Source organism: Apus apus, chromosome 7, assembly GCF_020740795.1.
Source record: "Apus apus isolate bApuApu2 chromosome 7, bApuApu2.pri.cur, whole genome shotgun sequence".
Lineage (NCBI taxonomy): Eukaryota > Metazoa > Chordata > Aves > Apodiformes > Apodidae > Apus > Apus apus.
In genome coordinates, this window is record NC_067288.1 from 6,673,501 (window position 1) to 6,690,441 (window position 16,941).

The window sequence follows — 16,941 nt, forward strand, 5'->3', positions numbered from 1 at the left end:
GCTGAGGAGGCACCTGAAGAGGACCTGTGCATGGGTGAAGAAGAGATGCTGACACCTCCGTGTCAGTGGGCAAGGAAAAGCTAAGGTGGTCATCTACGTTTCACCTTTCAGGCTGACACCTGCGGAGGGAGGAAAGCTTCAGCATGGCTGTGTCCTGGGGGCAGCAGGGGCCAGGCCAGACAGCCCCTTGCCCTCATGGGCCCCGACTGAGCCGGTGTAGGAGGGTAGGGGTGTGTGAGCCAGAGGTGTGTGTAGGGCTCGGACTTCCCTGGGGTTATGAAGGGATGGGGACCAGGCAGAGTAGGGACATAGGTACAGGTGTGAGGGAGGTGTTGTGTGGTGTGAGCAGGCTGGGGCTGTGTGTGAGGACGAGCACCACGGGGGCTGTCTGCAGGCACAGGTGGTGACCATCCCCGGAGGCTGTGTGTGAGCACAGGTGCTGTGTGTGCGAGAGGGCCTGGTGTGAGTGAGGAGGGCTGAGGCACACAGGCAGCTGTGTGTAAGGACAGGTGTGAGGGAGGAGGGCTGAGCACAGGCAGCTGCGTGTGTGTGCGAGGCGGGCTATCCTCGCCAGGACAGCCGCGGAGTGCGGGGCTGGCTGCGGGGGGCGAGGCGCTGCCCCGCCAGGCCCGCTCCCCTCCCGCCGGGCCGCGCCGCCCTCACACGCCGCGGGCTGGGGCGGCGGGGCCGCCTCCTTCCCCTCCCTCCCTTCCCTCCCTCCTCCCGCCGCCGCCGGGCCCCGCTCCGCCCGGGCCCGCCGCCCCCTGCCCGCCCCGCCTCCCGCCTCCCTGTCGGCCGGGCGGCAGCCGGCGCGGCCCCTTTAATTCCCCCGCTCCCCTCCCCCGCCCGGCCGCTCCAGCCTCCATTTTCCAGCGGATCCGGCACCTGGAGGCGGCGGCGGGAGCGGCCCGCGCCCCGCACCCGGCCCCATCCCGGGCATGGCCGCCAACATGTACCGGGTCGGAGGTAAGAGCCCCCCCACCCTCGGCCCCGCCGCGGCCCGGCCCGGCCCCGCCGCGCCTCCCTCCCTCCCTCCGCTCCCTCCCTCCGCGTGCGAGCGGCGGCTCCGGGGCCCGGCGGGCCGCGGCGGCGGGGCAGGCCCAGGGCGGGGCGGCGGCCCCGGGGGAGCGCCGGGGCAGGCGGAGGGCGGCCCGGGAGGGGAGGCTGGCGGGGCACAGGGGCTGGGGGGCTCCGGATGAGCGGCGGGAGCGGGGCCGGGGCCTGGTGAGCTGCGGGGGGTGAGGGGAGGCCTGGCTGGGGTTATGCGGGGTGAAGGGCTGCGCGGGGGAGCCGTGTGTGGGGCGGGGGTGGCTTGGGCTGAGGGGCAGGGGGTGAGGGAGCAGCCCTGTGAGGCCATCCAGGGCTTGAGCAGGGGAAAGGAGAGGGCAGAACCCGGGCTGGAGCGTGAGGAGAGGGATGAGCGGGGCTGGGACGAGGCAGGATAGGGGGAACAAGAGAGGACGTGGGGATGGAGCTGTGGGATGGAGCCTGGGGTGGAGTGAACTGGCTGCTTCGATGGAGGTCATGCGAGGTTGTAGGGGTGGGGACCAAGAAGGAGTTGCTGAGATAAGGAGCACAAAGATGGGCAGAGGCTGCTGGTAGGTGGAGGGGGACACACACTTGCCTAAGGCACGTCCCGCTGGTCTTGGCCTCCCCTTCCACTCTTGCTGTTTTGTTGTATGCGTTCCCATTAGTCTCCTGCTCAGGGCTGTGCTCCTGTCTGTCCTTTGTTTTGACTCACGTGAAGAGAAAGGAGAGGCAACAGGGTTTGGGGCTGCGTTTTATGGAGTATAAACCGAGGGTGGTCTGGCATGAATTTGTGCTCGGCCATTTTCCTTTCTAAAAGCTGTTCTGTGGAGCTTCCTTCTCTCCAAAACTACAGGGTGTGCGGAAAGATTTTTTTTTTTTTTTGGTGGATTCTCTCTTTTCCAAAATGTCCTGTTTCTTGTGGAGTTCTGTAAAACTGGAATAAAGTAAACAAGGGAAAAAATACAGCAAAGATGTCCACGCCATCCTGTCTGGCTGCTCTCCACCAACAACTACTCAATTTTCTTTCTACTTTTCTGGCCTACTTTGTGCTCTGAAAAATGTGACTTTTTGGTATATTTGTACTTTTTTCTGGTTGCACTTTGTTTCATAGAGGGATGAAGTGTACCTCTTGGCTGTCCTGGCTTTGTTTCTTGGGTTGCTGTAGGCTGACAGTGTGCATGTAGCATTATGTTGGTTTGGAGATGCTGTGGGTAGGAAGAAGAAGAAGGGTCAGATAAGTTGTGGAAATGGACAGCTCGGTTTTTGGTGTGACTTGCAAAAGGAATTGTTTTTCTCCCGGAAATTGTTGTTTGGCATCTAATGTTACAGGTGCTAGTCTTGTTTGGAATGTTGTTTGTAGTATTTTGTGTGACAAAATGTGTACTGTGCACACCCCAAGGGTGGTGGAAGGGATCTCTAGGCTGACCTCCTGCTAGCAGCTGTCCTGTTAAAGCAGAGTGCTCAGGGCTGTGTCCAGTCCTGCACTGAGTATCTCTAAGAGTGGTGATGCCACCCTTATTTTGGGCCTTGTCTAGTGTTTGACTGTGCTTATAGCAAATACTGGTTTTCCTGTGCCTGGTTGGATTTTCTCACACTTCAGCTGGTGTCCCTTGTCCCTCATCCCATCCCTGCTCATCACTGAGAAGAACCTGGTCCTGTGTGCTCTACACCTCCCACTCAGTAGTAGTGGACATCAGTAACGTCTCCCCTGAGCCGCCTTCTTCCTGGGCTCACCTAACCCATCTCTCTCCACCTTTCCCATGCTCCAGCACTGACCACCTTGGTGGCCTCTGCTGGATTCCTTTCCGTATGCCGCTTGTGCTGGGGAGCCCAAGTTGGACCCAGCTCTCTGGGTGGTCTTAGGAGTGCTTAGCAGAGGGGTAGGACCTGTCGCCTTGCCCTTCTGGATGCACTCCTGCTAACAGGGCACTCTGGCCACCCTTGCTGCAGGATGTGCTGCTGGCTCCTGGGCTCTTTGTTGTTTTACCAGCTGCCTTCCTGCAGAGATGCTTTGCTGACAGCATGTACCACTGCAGGGAGTTATCCCACCCCAGATGTGGGGCTTTACTCAAGTTGTAGCTGAATTTCCTGAGGTTTTCATCAACCCATTTTCCAGCTTGTTGATGTCTCTGGATAGCAGCCCTGCCCTCCAGCATGTGGTATGTTTTTCCCACGTCCTCAAACTTCTGCAGAGTGTACTTTTAGTCCCTATCCAGGTCATTAAAAAACGTCTAAGCATGGCTGGCTGGCCCCAGTGTTGGTCCTCTGGGGATGCCATTAGTAACCAGCAGCCAGGTGAAGGCTGTAACAGCTGACCATGATCTTTTGATCAAGCCTGACCTTCCAGATAGTTTTCTCCCACCTTTATTGTCCAGTTATCCAGGCCACACCTCAGCACTGGTTCAAAGGATGCTGTGGGAGACTTGGCATGGCCTTTGACATGAATTCAAGGTGTCCAACGTCCCCTGCTCTCCCTTCAGCCACAAAGCCAGTCTTTTCATCCCAGAAAGGGAGTCAGGTTAGTCAACAGTGATTCGCCTTTGGTACGTCCTTTTTGGCTGGTCTTGGTCACCTTCTTGTCCTTCCTCTACTTGAAAGTGGTGTCCAGGATTTACTCTATAACCTTTCTGAGCAGAGGGCAAGGCAGCTGGCTGGTACCCAAGGTTACAGTGCTCCATTACTGTACATATGGATGAAGTCTTGATTTGACATATTACCAAGATCAACATATGGATGGATGCAGCTGTTTCTGTCTGTAGTATCGAATTGTTTCTGACCTCTGGTGCTGGTATCTCCTACTAATAGCTTTGTGCACTGAAGTTGTGTGTGAATTCCAGGGCAGGATTAAATCCTGAATGGGATTTGTGCATAGTCATTTCATACACTTCCCACCGGAGGACAAACATTGAGCAGATAATCTGTTATTATTCTTGTGGCTACCAAATCATGTTGTGTGAAGTCCAGATCTAACAGCTGCCAAAAGCAGCTTGCTTACTATAGATCAATAATGCTTCTAGAAGTATATGTTGACTCGGAAAGTGTGGTCATCACTTCCGGCCTAAACACAGTGAATTTTAATTCTCGAAAACCAGGAGGTGGATTGGGCTTTTCTCTGATTCTAAATGTGTAGCTGCCAGCTCTTCAAGAGGACATGAAATGTGGATGTGTAGTTGTTCCTGAATAGAGGAGCTTGCACTATGGGGGCTAAAGGTGGCACACAAGTTGTCTTTGTGTTACGTAGCAGAGTGAGCATGCTGGGGATGTTAGGAGTGGTCACTTGAATGGTTAGAAGACTGTGGGTAAGTTGACTGGACGTGTTGAGTTGCTTAGAGAAAGTAACTGGTTCCTGCCAAGTTTCTACTGGTATGTTTCTGATGGCAAGTGGGATGGTTTCCAGTACAAATGGAACTTGCATGAGCTAGCACGGTTCATTGGGGATGTGAAACTTTTTAAATGTGTTGGGAAGATGTGAAGGTATTAATTCCAAAATGAAGTATAGGATCTTACTCATTGTCCAGAAGGAAATCCTGAAAGTGTCTGCTCCAGGGTAGCAGAAGTGAAAATTTTCTGAACAGCTGCTGTGCAGCCATGAAATAAATGGCAGCATGATGATGAGAGTGGGCTGCTTTTGCTTGGAAGGATTTGTGGTGGGCTGGCCCTCTTCATGGAGCAGACTGGCAAGTCTGCATGATCACAGGCTGTATGGGAATGTTGGATCAACACCAGATCTGAGAAGCTTGGGACCTCTGAGCTGGAATTTGGGGCCTCTGATGAAAAAACGCATGTGGGAGAGAGATGTTCATTGTTCTAGCTAGTGCCAGGCTCCGCTCTCAGGAGAGTGCTGTGTCAGCTGCCTGGAAGAGAACAGGTCGTCTTGGTATCAAGAGACTTTCCAACAGCTCTTCTGTCTCCAACTTCTCCAGGAGTTTAACTGTAGTATGACAAGCATTTCTTTAGTGGTGGTAATTGATTGAGCCCCACTGCAGGTTTATGCCCCTGTGGCATTCCCTTGGTGCTGTTAAACAGGGATTTTTGCATTTCCATCTTGTACTGATTTGAGGAACTTAAATTTTTCCATCTTCCCTCCTCTTCACCCTTTGTTTTTTCCTGGATTATTTTTAATCTGCATCAGCTACCCGATCTGGTTCACTGTGGGACTGTGTGAACAGCTGAATGGGCTCAGTGGGAGGGCTGGGAACAAGAGGATGGGGAAAGAAAGGAGAGGAAGAAGGGTGGAGGAAGAGCTATTGGAGCCAACACTTTTGCTGAGACAAATGTCAATTTATGCCTTTAGGTGAATGGCTTCTTTATATGTTCTTGACTTTTAAGAGTGGCCCTCTTGTTTAAGAGCACGCTAGGCTACAAAATTATTAGCACTTTTGAGTCTGTGGTACATTGAAGATGGGTTTAAATGGCACTGGAAGATATGATCAAGGGTCAGTCATGCACATACATGCTAGCTGTATCGAACACAGTTAAACTGAGTGAAATTATGACCCCATGGTGCCTGGTATGGGCACCCAAGATTCCCAGCAGCTTTATTCCAGTGTGTTGGAGGGTGAAGCTCCACAACTTGGTGGTGTTATTCTCACTAGATTAAACCTGGTATTGATGCTGCAGTCATACTTGTCATTTCAGCACAGCCATCCCCAGAGTTCTTAAGAATGGCAGCATGACATCATCTCTGTTATTGTGGGGTGTTATTAATGCCTGGCTGGGGACTGTGGTTTGACCTGCCCCCCATCCTGTTACATACTCCCATTTGGAATCCAGACTCTTCTGGTGGCATATGACTCCCAACATACATAGTGCTGCCAGAGAGCTGTGAGCAGATGGGTGCATTGGTCCTCTTGACATCACAATAATGTCAATAAACTTCTGTGCTTTTCCTGGTAAAGAACTGAGGTAGAGAGCTATTAAGGAAGCTTGCATAGAGACATGTTGTTGAGTCCACTGCAGAGGCATGTGTAAAACCTTTCCTGTCCCTTTGCTTTGTTATCACTGTGTCCAAATTTTGGACTGTAGGAAGCTTGCTGTGCAATGTTTTTGTTTTGGTTGTGTTTGCTGTTTGTTTTCTTTATTAACTTTCAGCTGAGGTGGAGTATTTGGAGGTAACCTGAGCTGAGAGTGGGTTTAGTGGAGAGAGGTACTAAATAACCAGGAAATATAATAAAAATTAAGAATTTATTCTTGCAACTTACTAATATCTGTGGTCATTTACCCTAATAAATATAGGAAGGCTTCTAACTTACCACCTTTTGATACCAGCCAGGCAGTGGGTTTCTTTATCTTTTCCGTTCATTGTTTCTATTTATACAAGTTTATCTTCTTGTGTTTTACAGTCTTCCTTTCCTTCTTCTCCTCTGCCCCCCCCCATATTGGACGGCTTCAGTATTCATTAGTCTTTAATTGAGAAGTTTTGCATGGTGGGGAGTGTGTTGTTAGACAGCTTAGGTGCATTTGGGGACTAGACCTGTAACAATTGTGTTGATGCATGCTCTGTGGATTTGGAATAGCTTTGAAGTTGTTTGCAGCTGGCAAAGTTGAGTGGAAGCACTAATCTTGCTTCTGCCAAAGAGGGGAAATCTGCCTTCCTCCCTTCCATGTCCCTAGTAGGATGGTGCTCGTCTGCTGCCTCATTCGTTTTTCTTGGCTGCCTCTTGGGTGCCAATTGCCCGTTAGAAAGTAATCACAGTAAAGGAGGTGGCTTTCTGCTGGGTTAGTGAGTTTAAGCAGTTTCTGGGCTAGTGTATGAGAAGCTGTGCTGGGATGGCCTGCTGGGAGGGCTGGGGGACGTGGCCTGCTGGTGGTGGGCACCTGAGTCACACTTAGCAGTGCCCACATGCTGTTCTACTCCTCAGCAGCTCTCAGATCCTATAGGTCGTCTTTGTGTGCTTTGCCTTTCAGTGATCTTGAATAAAAGACACTTGGTAAGACATTGTGGAAAAGGGACTATTAAACTCTTTAAGCATCTCCTTTTAACTAGTGAGATTTTGGGTGAATGCAAGAGATTTTTCCCTTCACTTGCATCCAGTTGTTCTTTTTCAAGCAACTTTTGATGTTTAAACATCCTAACTTTAAATAAGGAGTACTTAATCTCTCCCCAGTAAGACAAGAAGAGAATAAGGTGGTTGCTGTTACTGTTTTTACTTTGATTTATAAACTAATCCTGAGCACTTCAGGGTTGCTTGAAAGCATGAGTATGAACTGTTGGAGGTCACCTCCTAGTAGTTCCCCAGATCCTCTGGCAAGAAGTAATCTGTTACTTCTCCACCAAGGAGTTTTTACACTGTATCTTATTGCTCTGCAAGATCATTATTTACCCAAACAGGTAACTGACAAGCCCTTCAGCTTCTTTGACTGAGTTCACTATGAGGTTTAGATAAGTGGAACTGTTGGGGAGAGGTGCACTTTTAAGATATTATGGTTCTAGGTCTTTAGTATCTTGGAACTCACTGGTCTTGTATACAAAGAGGCTGCGCTTCAAAGTGTTTTTTAAAGTCGGGTATGATTCCTCCTCTCCTCTTCACTTGTAAAACCAAATTTGGTCTGTTGGAGTATCTGTTGTTAACAAGAACTAATGAGGTTCTGCTGTGATTATTTAATGCGTAAGAAAGCATTTCAGCAGGGAAAGACATTGAGGAAGTTTTCACATTAAAAAAGACAAAACCTTCTTTTGAAAAGAACTTCTGTAATGCCACAGTTTCTCAGAAGGGGTTGGACCCTGATGCTTAAATGAACATTTTAATTTAATCTCCATTGCAGATGGCAAGTTTTTCATGTCCAGTAGGATAAGGGATACAGCTGTTTCTGGAAGTCAATGCATTGTGAGGTCCTCAGTGGGTGCTGGATATTCACACGTAACAAAACTTAAGCTTTAAATATATCTGGCAACCTTTTTATGTTCATGTATTTTGCTAATTGTCTTCAAATATATGGTAAAGCCTAAGATGAAGAAAGATAAAGAAGGTGTTCTGTTTGGAAGCTTGATGAAATGCCTTTTCTTCTTCCTTGTGCTGCTCCTGCACACTAGTCTGTTTTGGAAGATTAGTGGATTGAACTCTATTTGATGCCTGAACACGCATGGAAATTATTCTTGTTGTCTAAGAATTCAGCCTGAAGACAGGCTTAATAGCCTTGCTTAAAGACAATAGTTTGCATACTTCTGATTTGCTTGTTTGCTTCACAAAACAACCTTTGAAATTTCAGCTTGACCTCTGTGAAAAATGTTTGCATTTACTTACAAGCTCTGATGGTTGGAGGAGACCTAGGCCTGACTGAACAGAGAAGGCCCCTCAGAGTACTGCCAACTGGGGACTTGTCCTTTACCTACATCTCCATTGCCTGTGGGATGTTGGCATGAATAGTGTGTCTTGTCAGAAAAGTGAAGACTTCCTTCATCTGTTATCCTTTTTTAAGCTGTAAGGGAAGGCTTAATTCTTGAAGAATGAGGTTTTCTTCATGGCTTTATGTAGAATTAAGCATCTCTTTGTTATTTCACTCCTAACTAAACCTCAGTTTCTGATTGGTGAAGTAAGTGGGGAGGCAGTGGAAGGACCTGTGAAGTACCCATGAAACACCTGAGTAGTTTTCAGGCTGTGTAGTCTAGCCCAGAAGGAACCACTCACACATCCTCCTTTTCTAGCTTTTTGGCTGGATGATCTTCGGGAAGGAGTGTTCCAGAGATAATATTTGCTTGATATTGATCAATGAAGTAAAGCAAAGAAGTTAGTTGGCAGGTTTAAAGGGAGTTTGCAAGCAAAAGAAAAAAAAATTAGGTTTCTCCAGTCTTTACGTGTGTGTTACTCACAAGCTGTTTAAGTCTTCGTGGCGCCTGGAATTTCACAGCTCTGGTTCTGTGCATTGCCAGATCACCAATCATGATCTGTGTCAGATGTGGCCCATGGTAATGTTTCTGTTAAATTGCATATGATGTGCTCTGATTAATTCAGGGACTTCATGCTTTTATGCCAGATGTATGAGGACAGATGATACTTGACCAAGCATGAAGTTAGTGTGGTGCGAGCAGATGATTCCATATTTAGCACAGAGCTTGTCCTTACAGAGTTAAGTTGTCAACATCTGAGCAAATTTGAACCAGCCAAGTGAGACCGTTTCCGTGGATGTTGCTTTTGGTAGCAGTGTTGATTTAAGCAATGCCTGCTTGTAAACACTTGTTACTGTCCTCACCTTGCTTCCTTAGCTGGGTTTACACAGCTTGGTGTGGCAAAGCAGATCAGGGAATTGATTTGGTTGGGAGACAGTTTTTTTGACCAAGGTGAGTTCCTGATCAGGTGCCTGCCTCCTCCCATCCATGGAGAAGCTGTCACAACTTGAGGGGGTGGTGTGAGAGGGCAGAGGATGAATCAGCCTCACTGGCGCTCTTGTTTGAAGAAACATCTGCAAAACTATGGCAGGAGTTTATACTTCATCCATGTTTTACATTCTGGAGCCATGATGTTTTTGATCTGGCACTGAAACTTCTATTTCTGTAGTTAATATACTGTCATTCCATGGCCCAAGCAGTTCAGTTAATTCACATTGACTAACTGAAGTCAAACATTGCTCTTAAACAAACAAACTCAAACAAAAAAAGTAAGACTTTTTTTGTTGTTGCTATGTTTGTTTCTTGAGAGTGAAACCAAACTTGGTGTCTGAGTACTTCAGAGGTTCTTGTTTTGCAACTCTTGGGATACTTGCAGGGAATGTGAAGCTGATTTCTTGTCATACTCTGTGCTGCCCAAGTATCTTTTGGAAAATAATATTTTTCTTATCTGTCCTTAGCAGTGAGAATTTCAATGGAACAGGCCGTTCTCTTGTCTGCTGGAGAAGGAGATTGTTAGGGTGCAGTCTGAGGATACTCCTCTCCGGTGTCATTGTTCTCTGTCCCCCAAATACTCTCCCCATGATTTAAGGAGTTCTACTCTTAATAATTTCTCCCATCTGCTCAAATGTTTCTCTGGCTCTTCTGTAAATGAGAATGCTCAGGTCTCTCATTACAACCCACCTTTGGAGAAAGGTTTATCTTTGTTTTTAAGCCAGAATTGTTTCCATTAACTGGTTCATGGTGTTGCCCCACAAAGAGCTGTACTGCACAGCTGACATTATGTAGGCTCACAGCTTTGCTACTGCAGAAAATGTTTGTATAGCTACATCCCTGGGAGCTGCAGTGGCACAAGAGGAAATACAGAAGAGGCTTTGTGTCCAGATGACTTTGAATCATGCTTAAATATCTAATGTAAAGCAGGAGAAAAAATGGTTCTCAAGGCATATTTAATGTACGCTTGTCCTGCAGGAAGCTGAAGGGAGCTGACTTTAGTGAACCTAAAGGGTCAGTGCCATGTGCAAATGTGCTTAGTTACAGCTGGTATATTGGGAGTGGATTAACTGAGGTGAGTTTCCTTGTACTGCCATATAACTGATTTCTAGTATCAGAGTTGCTTCTTTTTCCTTGGGGTAGTACTTCAGAAGCTTCATTTTACTTCCAGGATTCTAACAAATTCTCTTTAAAAGTCTCGTTTGTACACGGTCTCCCTACCTTACCTCTAAGTTGGCCATGCTTAATAGTAGCTTTTTCCATGTGGCATAGTTCTTATCTAAGAAGAGTGACCTGTGAAGTACCCCTGACACCCAAAACCTTTTTTTCACTAGTACCAGCAGATTGCTGTCCTTTGTTTTTTTTCTGCTCACTGAAAATAGCCAACAGTTCTGTGAGGAACAGAAGTAATTACTTTATCTAAAATTTGTGTTCTTCCTTCTCTGAAGTAATTCTTCCCCTTCTGCTCCCCACTCCTTTATAGTTTTGCACTTTTATTGGGGAAGGTACTGTAGGAACTCTTGTCTCATCCAGAGCCTTGATCTCTGACTGTGTAGATTGTTGCTGCTAGGCAGAATACCTGCCTTCTTTCTTGGCAGAGAGGGTAAACTTTTGGGAATGCACATGGTTATAATCAATTAAATCAGAAGTTAATTGAGCCCAGGACCTGCCTGGAACATCACTGACAATAGCTATGTTGGGAGGTGTGTAGGAAAGCAAGCACTTTTCATAATTCCCCCAAACACTGTGGAACCTCCAGTGATTTGCTTTAAAATCTAGTCTACTAATTGTTTCTGAAATGGGGACAATTTCTTATCTCTGTCTATTTAACCTTTCTCACTTTCTCTTGTAGTTTTAGTATCTCTGTTTTCAAGATAGAGAGCAATGATCAGAACTTAATTATGTTTGAGACTTCTGTCCCTCTGTGAAATGTTTGAAATCAAACAAGGGGTTCAGGAGTTAGTAGGTAAGAACTAATGCATGGACAACAAAGTTGCATTAACCTTGTTTCACTAAGAATTGGGAAAAAAAAATGTGAGGTAGCCGGACAGGAATTTTTCTTCCCCCTTTGACATGATAGAAAACAAAGATCAGAAGGCCTCTGGGAAGTTGCAGATCCCCTAAGGTTTCAGAGTTTAAGCTGGGTTAAGCGACCATTGGTTTGGCCAAGCAAGGTGTATGTCATGAACTTATATGGGGTTTTTGTGCTCTGAAAAGGTAAGAGAATATTTCTTAGCTTGAGCACAGTTCTGTGTGGTAGATGTTTGAGTTTTTGTTTGTAACCATTACAGGTCCTTCAGAGGTTTGAGCTCATTTGTTTTCTTTTTTGTAGTAGCTCTTACTATGTGAGAAGAGCTTTCACTGACAAAAACTTGTATCAGCTTCTGCATGTGTATGTGTGTAGATGCATGACTGGGATTGGATTGTTATTATAGATACTTTAGTTTATTAAATGAAGCTCAATTGTCCTTTCCTTGCATGTATCCAGACTCTTCACTTTATAGCTCCAGGGTTCTTTCAAGTCATTTTTCTAGGAGAAAGGGTGGAAAGGGGAAGTTGAGCTGAACATACTGCATATCCTTTTATATATACATAAATAAGTTAATTTTTAGAGGTTTTACAGTATGTTATACAAGCTGATAGAATCTGGAGAGGCTGTATGCACCACTAAGTGTTTGGCACGTGGATGTTATGATGGTGTATTTGTTTTTTAATATCTAGGATGTTGTCTTCGCAGTACATTTGTATAGGCTGAGGATTGTACAGGCACCCTTAGTACACTCTCTCTGTGCCCTCCAGGAGGGTAAAAACGACTTTCCATTTTAAGTGCACGTCTCACAGGAGAAACAAACATTTTACATAATTACAACACCGTATTGTAAATTAAGCTTTTTTTATAGGTATAATTTCAACGTGTCATTTAAGTAGTCTTAATTAGAAGGACTTTTGGAAGGAGTGTGCTCATATAGCTTTCTGTGTAAGCCAACTCTCAATGTCCACTGAACATGGAAAGCTGTGGGAGCTAGCAGAGGAGTCATGCTGGAGAAGTGAAGACTATGAACTTAGTCTTGAGAGGCTGCAAGTACATCAGGAGAAATTGGCTGTGGATCACTTTGCTTGTGCATGGAGCTATCCCATTGAACAGAGTTTGCTATGACAGTAGACCTGATGGTCATCTAAAACATTAGACTGACTGCCAGAGCCTGCTGGGTCCTGGTACTGGTAGCTCTCTAGGATGGCAGCCTTCCTTGCTGAAGGAAGCCTGGTCTGTTTTTACCTGACTTCAAACTGTTTTCACTGTGTGGTTAGTGAAGGGGTGGTTGCTCTTCTAGATGGATGTTCATGCTGTCATTGTAAGTTTTTATCTTGGAAGTTTACTGCAGGCTTTGGGCTTAAGGAAGTGGTGCAGCAGTGTGTTAATCTTGATCCGTTGGTGAAAACCAGGCTTTTGCTGTTTTGTTGTGGCTAGACCTTTTTATTAAGACCAGGCAGCTAATCTCAGGAGCACTTGGTGTGAGCATTGGATTCTTCTCACAAGCATGGTCCTTTTGGAGACATGTATCTCAGTTAAAGATTTCAGTCAAGGGTCATTTATTCTGATCTCTGTCTTCTTGAGCCTTTTATCTTGGTCTCTTGGCTCAGAAGAGCAAAGCTAGGTTGATTTGACTGGGGTACCTCAACCTATCTGTACTACATTTAGTTATGTTTTGCTATTAAGTGTATGGAGTGCAGATTGCTGCAGGAGATGGTGCTCGCTTTTGCCATGTCTCTTACTAAATAGCTATAGGTATTTCAGATGCTTGTGTGCTTGGGTTGGTGAACCATTTCAGCTCCTTTTTTGAGAAGTTGAGCAGTAGTAGGGGTGTTGCCCGTGGTGTGGGAAGCTGAAGACAAGGCAGCATATTTTCTGTGCCTCCAGTAGCCACAAATACTGCTGTCCAGTAAATATGAATTCAACTTGGTCTAGCAGTGTATCTTTAATACCTTTGATCCATGAAATACATTGATTGTAAATATCTGGTTCATGTATACTGCTAGGGGTATTGGACTCCATAATTCTTTTAGCAACAGAAACAACTTTCAGTTTGGCTTGTCTGGTAATGAAAACATCGTGTTTGTAAGGATTTCTGTTGAAACTCTGTATCTGTCCTGTAACTAAACATTTAATCAGGTGACAGCTGCAGTGAGTGATGGGTTTTTTTGAGCAGCCAAAAGGAAATGGAACCTGGGCTCTGCCAGGTGAGATTGCTTGACTTATAGGCTAACAGCAATGTTAGCCCCTCCAGCCTGCTCTTTCATGAGAGTGTAGAACAGGAGGGATCACATTATCCAAAATGTAGTGATTGACAGTTTGAAGACCAGGCTGCCAAATGATTTGAAAACTGGAGCTTACTGAAAGAAGCTGGCCCAAAGTTGATCCTTGAGGTCCCTTCCAACCTGCCATTCTGTGGAAGCTGAATTGGAAATTGAGAATAGGAGGAGGCATGGATTTCCCGTAAAAGAAGTCTTAAAGTAAGCAGGTCATCATAAGCTTATGCACTCTCTTGATGCTCATCTTTAATTCAGGGCAGCAGCTTTGTGGATTGGACCAGGGAAGTATTTGCAACTGTGAAGTATTTTATTGCATGTCTGGCCATGCACATTGCACCCAACAGTGGCAGAGAGTATGAGAAGAGGAAGGCTTCAGCCTCCCTCGTGTCCTGAGTGCAGGCTGCCATGGCACCGTGTGTGGGACTTCCCGGAGGCAAAGGCAAGGTTTGTTCAGCTCGGTCAGTCCTCAGAAAACACTTGTAGCTTGAAAGGCAGATATAGGTTGGGAAGGATAAAAATACTTTTGGGCATTTTTGCAACTTGATCACCTAAAAGCCTATAAGGTCATTAGGTAGCTCAGACATGTCTAATCTTATAAATATATGACCTCTAGACAGTGTATTTTCTTTCTTTTGTGGTACCTCCTTCTGATTTTCTTTTCCATGGACTGATGTATATTTAACAGCTAGTGTTAAGAGGGCAGAGAGGGAAGCTGTTTTGCAATAGTGTCTTAAAAAGCATATGAGAGCAAAAAGAAGCCTGTTTATTGCTAGTTGTGAGCAATTAATTTACAGCCCTTGTAGAAACTTTCCACCTTCAGTGGTCTGTAGGCTGTCATTCTAGTTTTAGCTGCTGTACTGCTGCAAGTGTTCTTGTGTCTGTGAGTTCAAGGAGTTCAGTACCTGTGTCATGCAGCATTGCTCTCTAGTAAGCTGTGCATATTCTCAACTGCAGAAAAAAATGTTGTGGGATATAAAGGCTTTTGGGGTAGGTTTATGTATGTGGGAACTTCTGTTCTGTAACAGTAGAGACAAGAGGAAGAAATACATCTTCTGCTTGAGTCAGAAGGTTGGATTTGTGATGGCTCGTACTGTCTTGTGGTATTGCCACACTCCTCAGCCATTGCTTTAGCCTGATCACAAATGATTCTGTAATGTGCAGGAGTGATGCTGTTAATTGCAATCATGATGTGGATACATGGCTGATTAATTTGGGGATTGTGAGTTTAAGCTGCAAGCTATTGTGAAGGTATGGGATTGAGTCTCTGACCTTTGCTCTGGTGGTTCAGAGGTAAAGGATGAGCTTTGTGTTTTATGATGTTTGTTTTTAAGGAGACAAGCCCTGTTTGTGGGATGCAGGGCAGATAGGCTAGTCCTCATCTTCAGTTGTGTAAGTAGGAAAAGCAAATAAATTACAAAGACAGTCTAGTGTGTTTGGAGGGTCTGACCTGTTTTGCCTGGTATCAGGCTCTACTTTTCTGTCCCTAGACCTTATTTTTTGTTTTTGTGTACTCTTTCCTTCCTGTTCTGTGGTAGGAGCTGAGATGTGTATCTTCCTGTTTAGAGGCAAGTTGATTTTGTCTCCTTCCCCATCCTCTTTCAGCCCAGGGCACAAAGGCTCTGGCAGTTGTGCACACACAGGATGTGTCCCGTTGACAACTGTATTGTCAGGAATCTGGAGAGAGTTTCTCTTAACCAGTGTGTTTGTTCTGTGCAGTTGTAGCTACTGTACTGAAAGCAAAGTGGGAACAGCATTAGTTGGGTAGGCAATATGAGAAGGATGTATTTCCCATGGTATGGTAGGAAGCTGGAGGTGAAGTGAAAGTGATGCTGAAGGGGAAAGAAGGTGTTGTGGAGTGTTAGGGGTCAGCGGAGCATGGTGCTGTTCTTCCTTTAAACCCGGTGTGTAGGAAACCAGCCCTCACTGGTTTTGTTGCTTATGGAACAATATCAGAGGAGCACTCTCACCTGCTAAAGCATCAGTTTGGAGAATAGTTTGTTGAACTTAAAATTCCCATTGAAACACTAAGTAACTCGAGCCTTTCTCTATGCAGGATAGCATTTTAATTTTAGTTAAAGTATTTAAAATCTCTGTGAAAAATGCAAAGTACACCCCTCTAATCTGCTCACATTCTCTTTTTATGTGATTTGCAGTGTGCTCTGCATTACTTGCAGAGAAGATGAAGCCTTTTTCCAGGTAATTTGAGTAATGGGAAATAGGTCTTCATTAGTTGCATAGCTACTGGTGAAATGCCTAACATAGTTGTGGGATAAGTCTAAAACATGGATGAGATGTTGTGGCATGTGCATTTGTGACACGATAAAGTCATGAAGCACTAGTCTAAGTATGCACCTCTATACTGTGTCATGTGTCAGCTCTTGGAGACCCCTGTGGGACAGCTTCAGTGCTGCCTTTCTGCCAGCAGTGTGCAGTTGACTTTTCTGTCTGAGGTTCATTTGCAGCTGCTGATCAGAGTGTGGGTTTGGGGGTGTTCCTATTGCTGAGCAAAACAATGTTTGGGGGGCTTTATTATTCCAAACTGTAGAATAGCACCATAAGCTATTCTTTGGTAAGCCATTCATCTGTGATAAACTGTCTTTAAATGCATGCCAGATTTTACAACCAATAAAACGTAGTTGCATGGAAAATTGAGTTAAAGTTCACTTGAGGTAGAAAACATGTCTGTGAGACTATATGCACATATGTGCACACAAAAAAGTTATAAAAATATGTTAACTAAGAAGATTTGTGCAATTAAATACAAAGTTACATTTTCAAGTTGAAGATTGACATTTCCTTTAGTTTTAATTTTCCATTTTCAGTCACAGTGTTCACAACTGTAATTTTTCTGCAAAGACCTCAGTTGAAGTACCTGAAGTGAGGGCTAGGCAGGTTGCCTTGGGAGTAATGAGAGGGGCAGAGGATAAGGACTCATCCTTTCTTCAGGTAATGGAGCCTTGGGGTGACAAGTGGCCAGTTTCACTCTTCATGCATGTCAGTGAGCTTGGAGGCACCTTGAAACTCCATGTCCTCCACTACAGTGCCCTTGTAGGGTATTTGTGGTTCTGCCATGGGAGAAAAGATTTCTTTTTACTCTGCTGACCTGCAGATTGCTTAATGCCTGTCATTGTTATTTCAGTCAGCAGTTGTTATTGCTGAAGCTGCCAAATATCTGTTTGGTTTTGTGACTTCTGATAGAGTTGGTCATAGTAATGTTGAGCACATTTCCCACTTGGTGTGCTGCACAGAGCAGGTACTTGGGAGCTGAAATGTAGGGTTTAGTA

At 45.5% G+C, this 16,941-nt stretch overlaps 1 protein-coding gene across 5 annotated transcripts in view; it reads left to right on the forward strand.

Annotated features, from left to right (window-relative positions):
• Window positions 1-16,941, forward strand: part of MTA1 (metastasis associated 1) — a 240,216-nt gene that overhangs the window by 154,386 nt on the left and 68,889 nt on the right. For 4 of the 5 annotated variants that reach the window (XM_051625265.1, XM_051625267.1, XM_051625268.1 and 1 more), the window contains exon 1: window positions 862-966. The exons of the other annotated variant lie outside the window; for it this stretch is intronic. In XM_051625265.1, coding sequence (XP_051481225.1) covers window positions 939-966 — 28 coding nt within the window. In that variant the 5' untranslated portion in view covers window positions 862-938. Of the gene's footprint in view, window positions 1-861; window positions 967-16,941 lie in introns of those variants that run through there. 5 annotated transcript variants of the gene reach the window in all.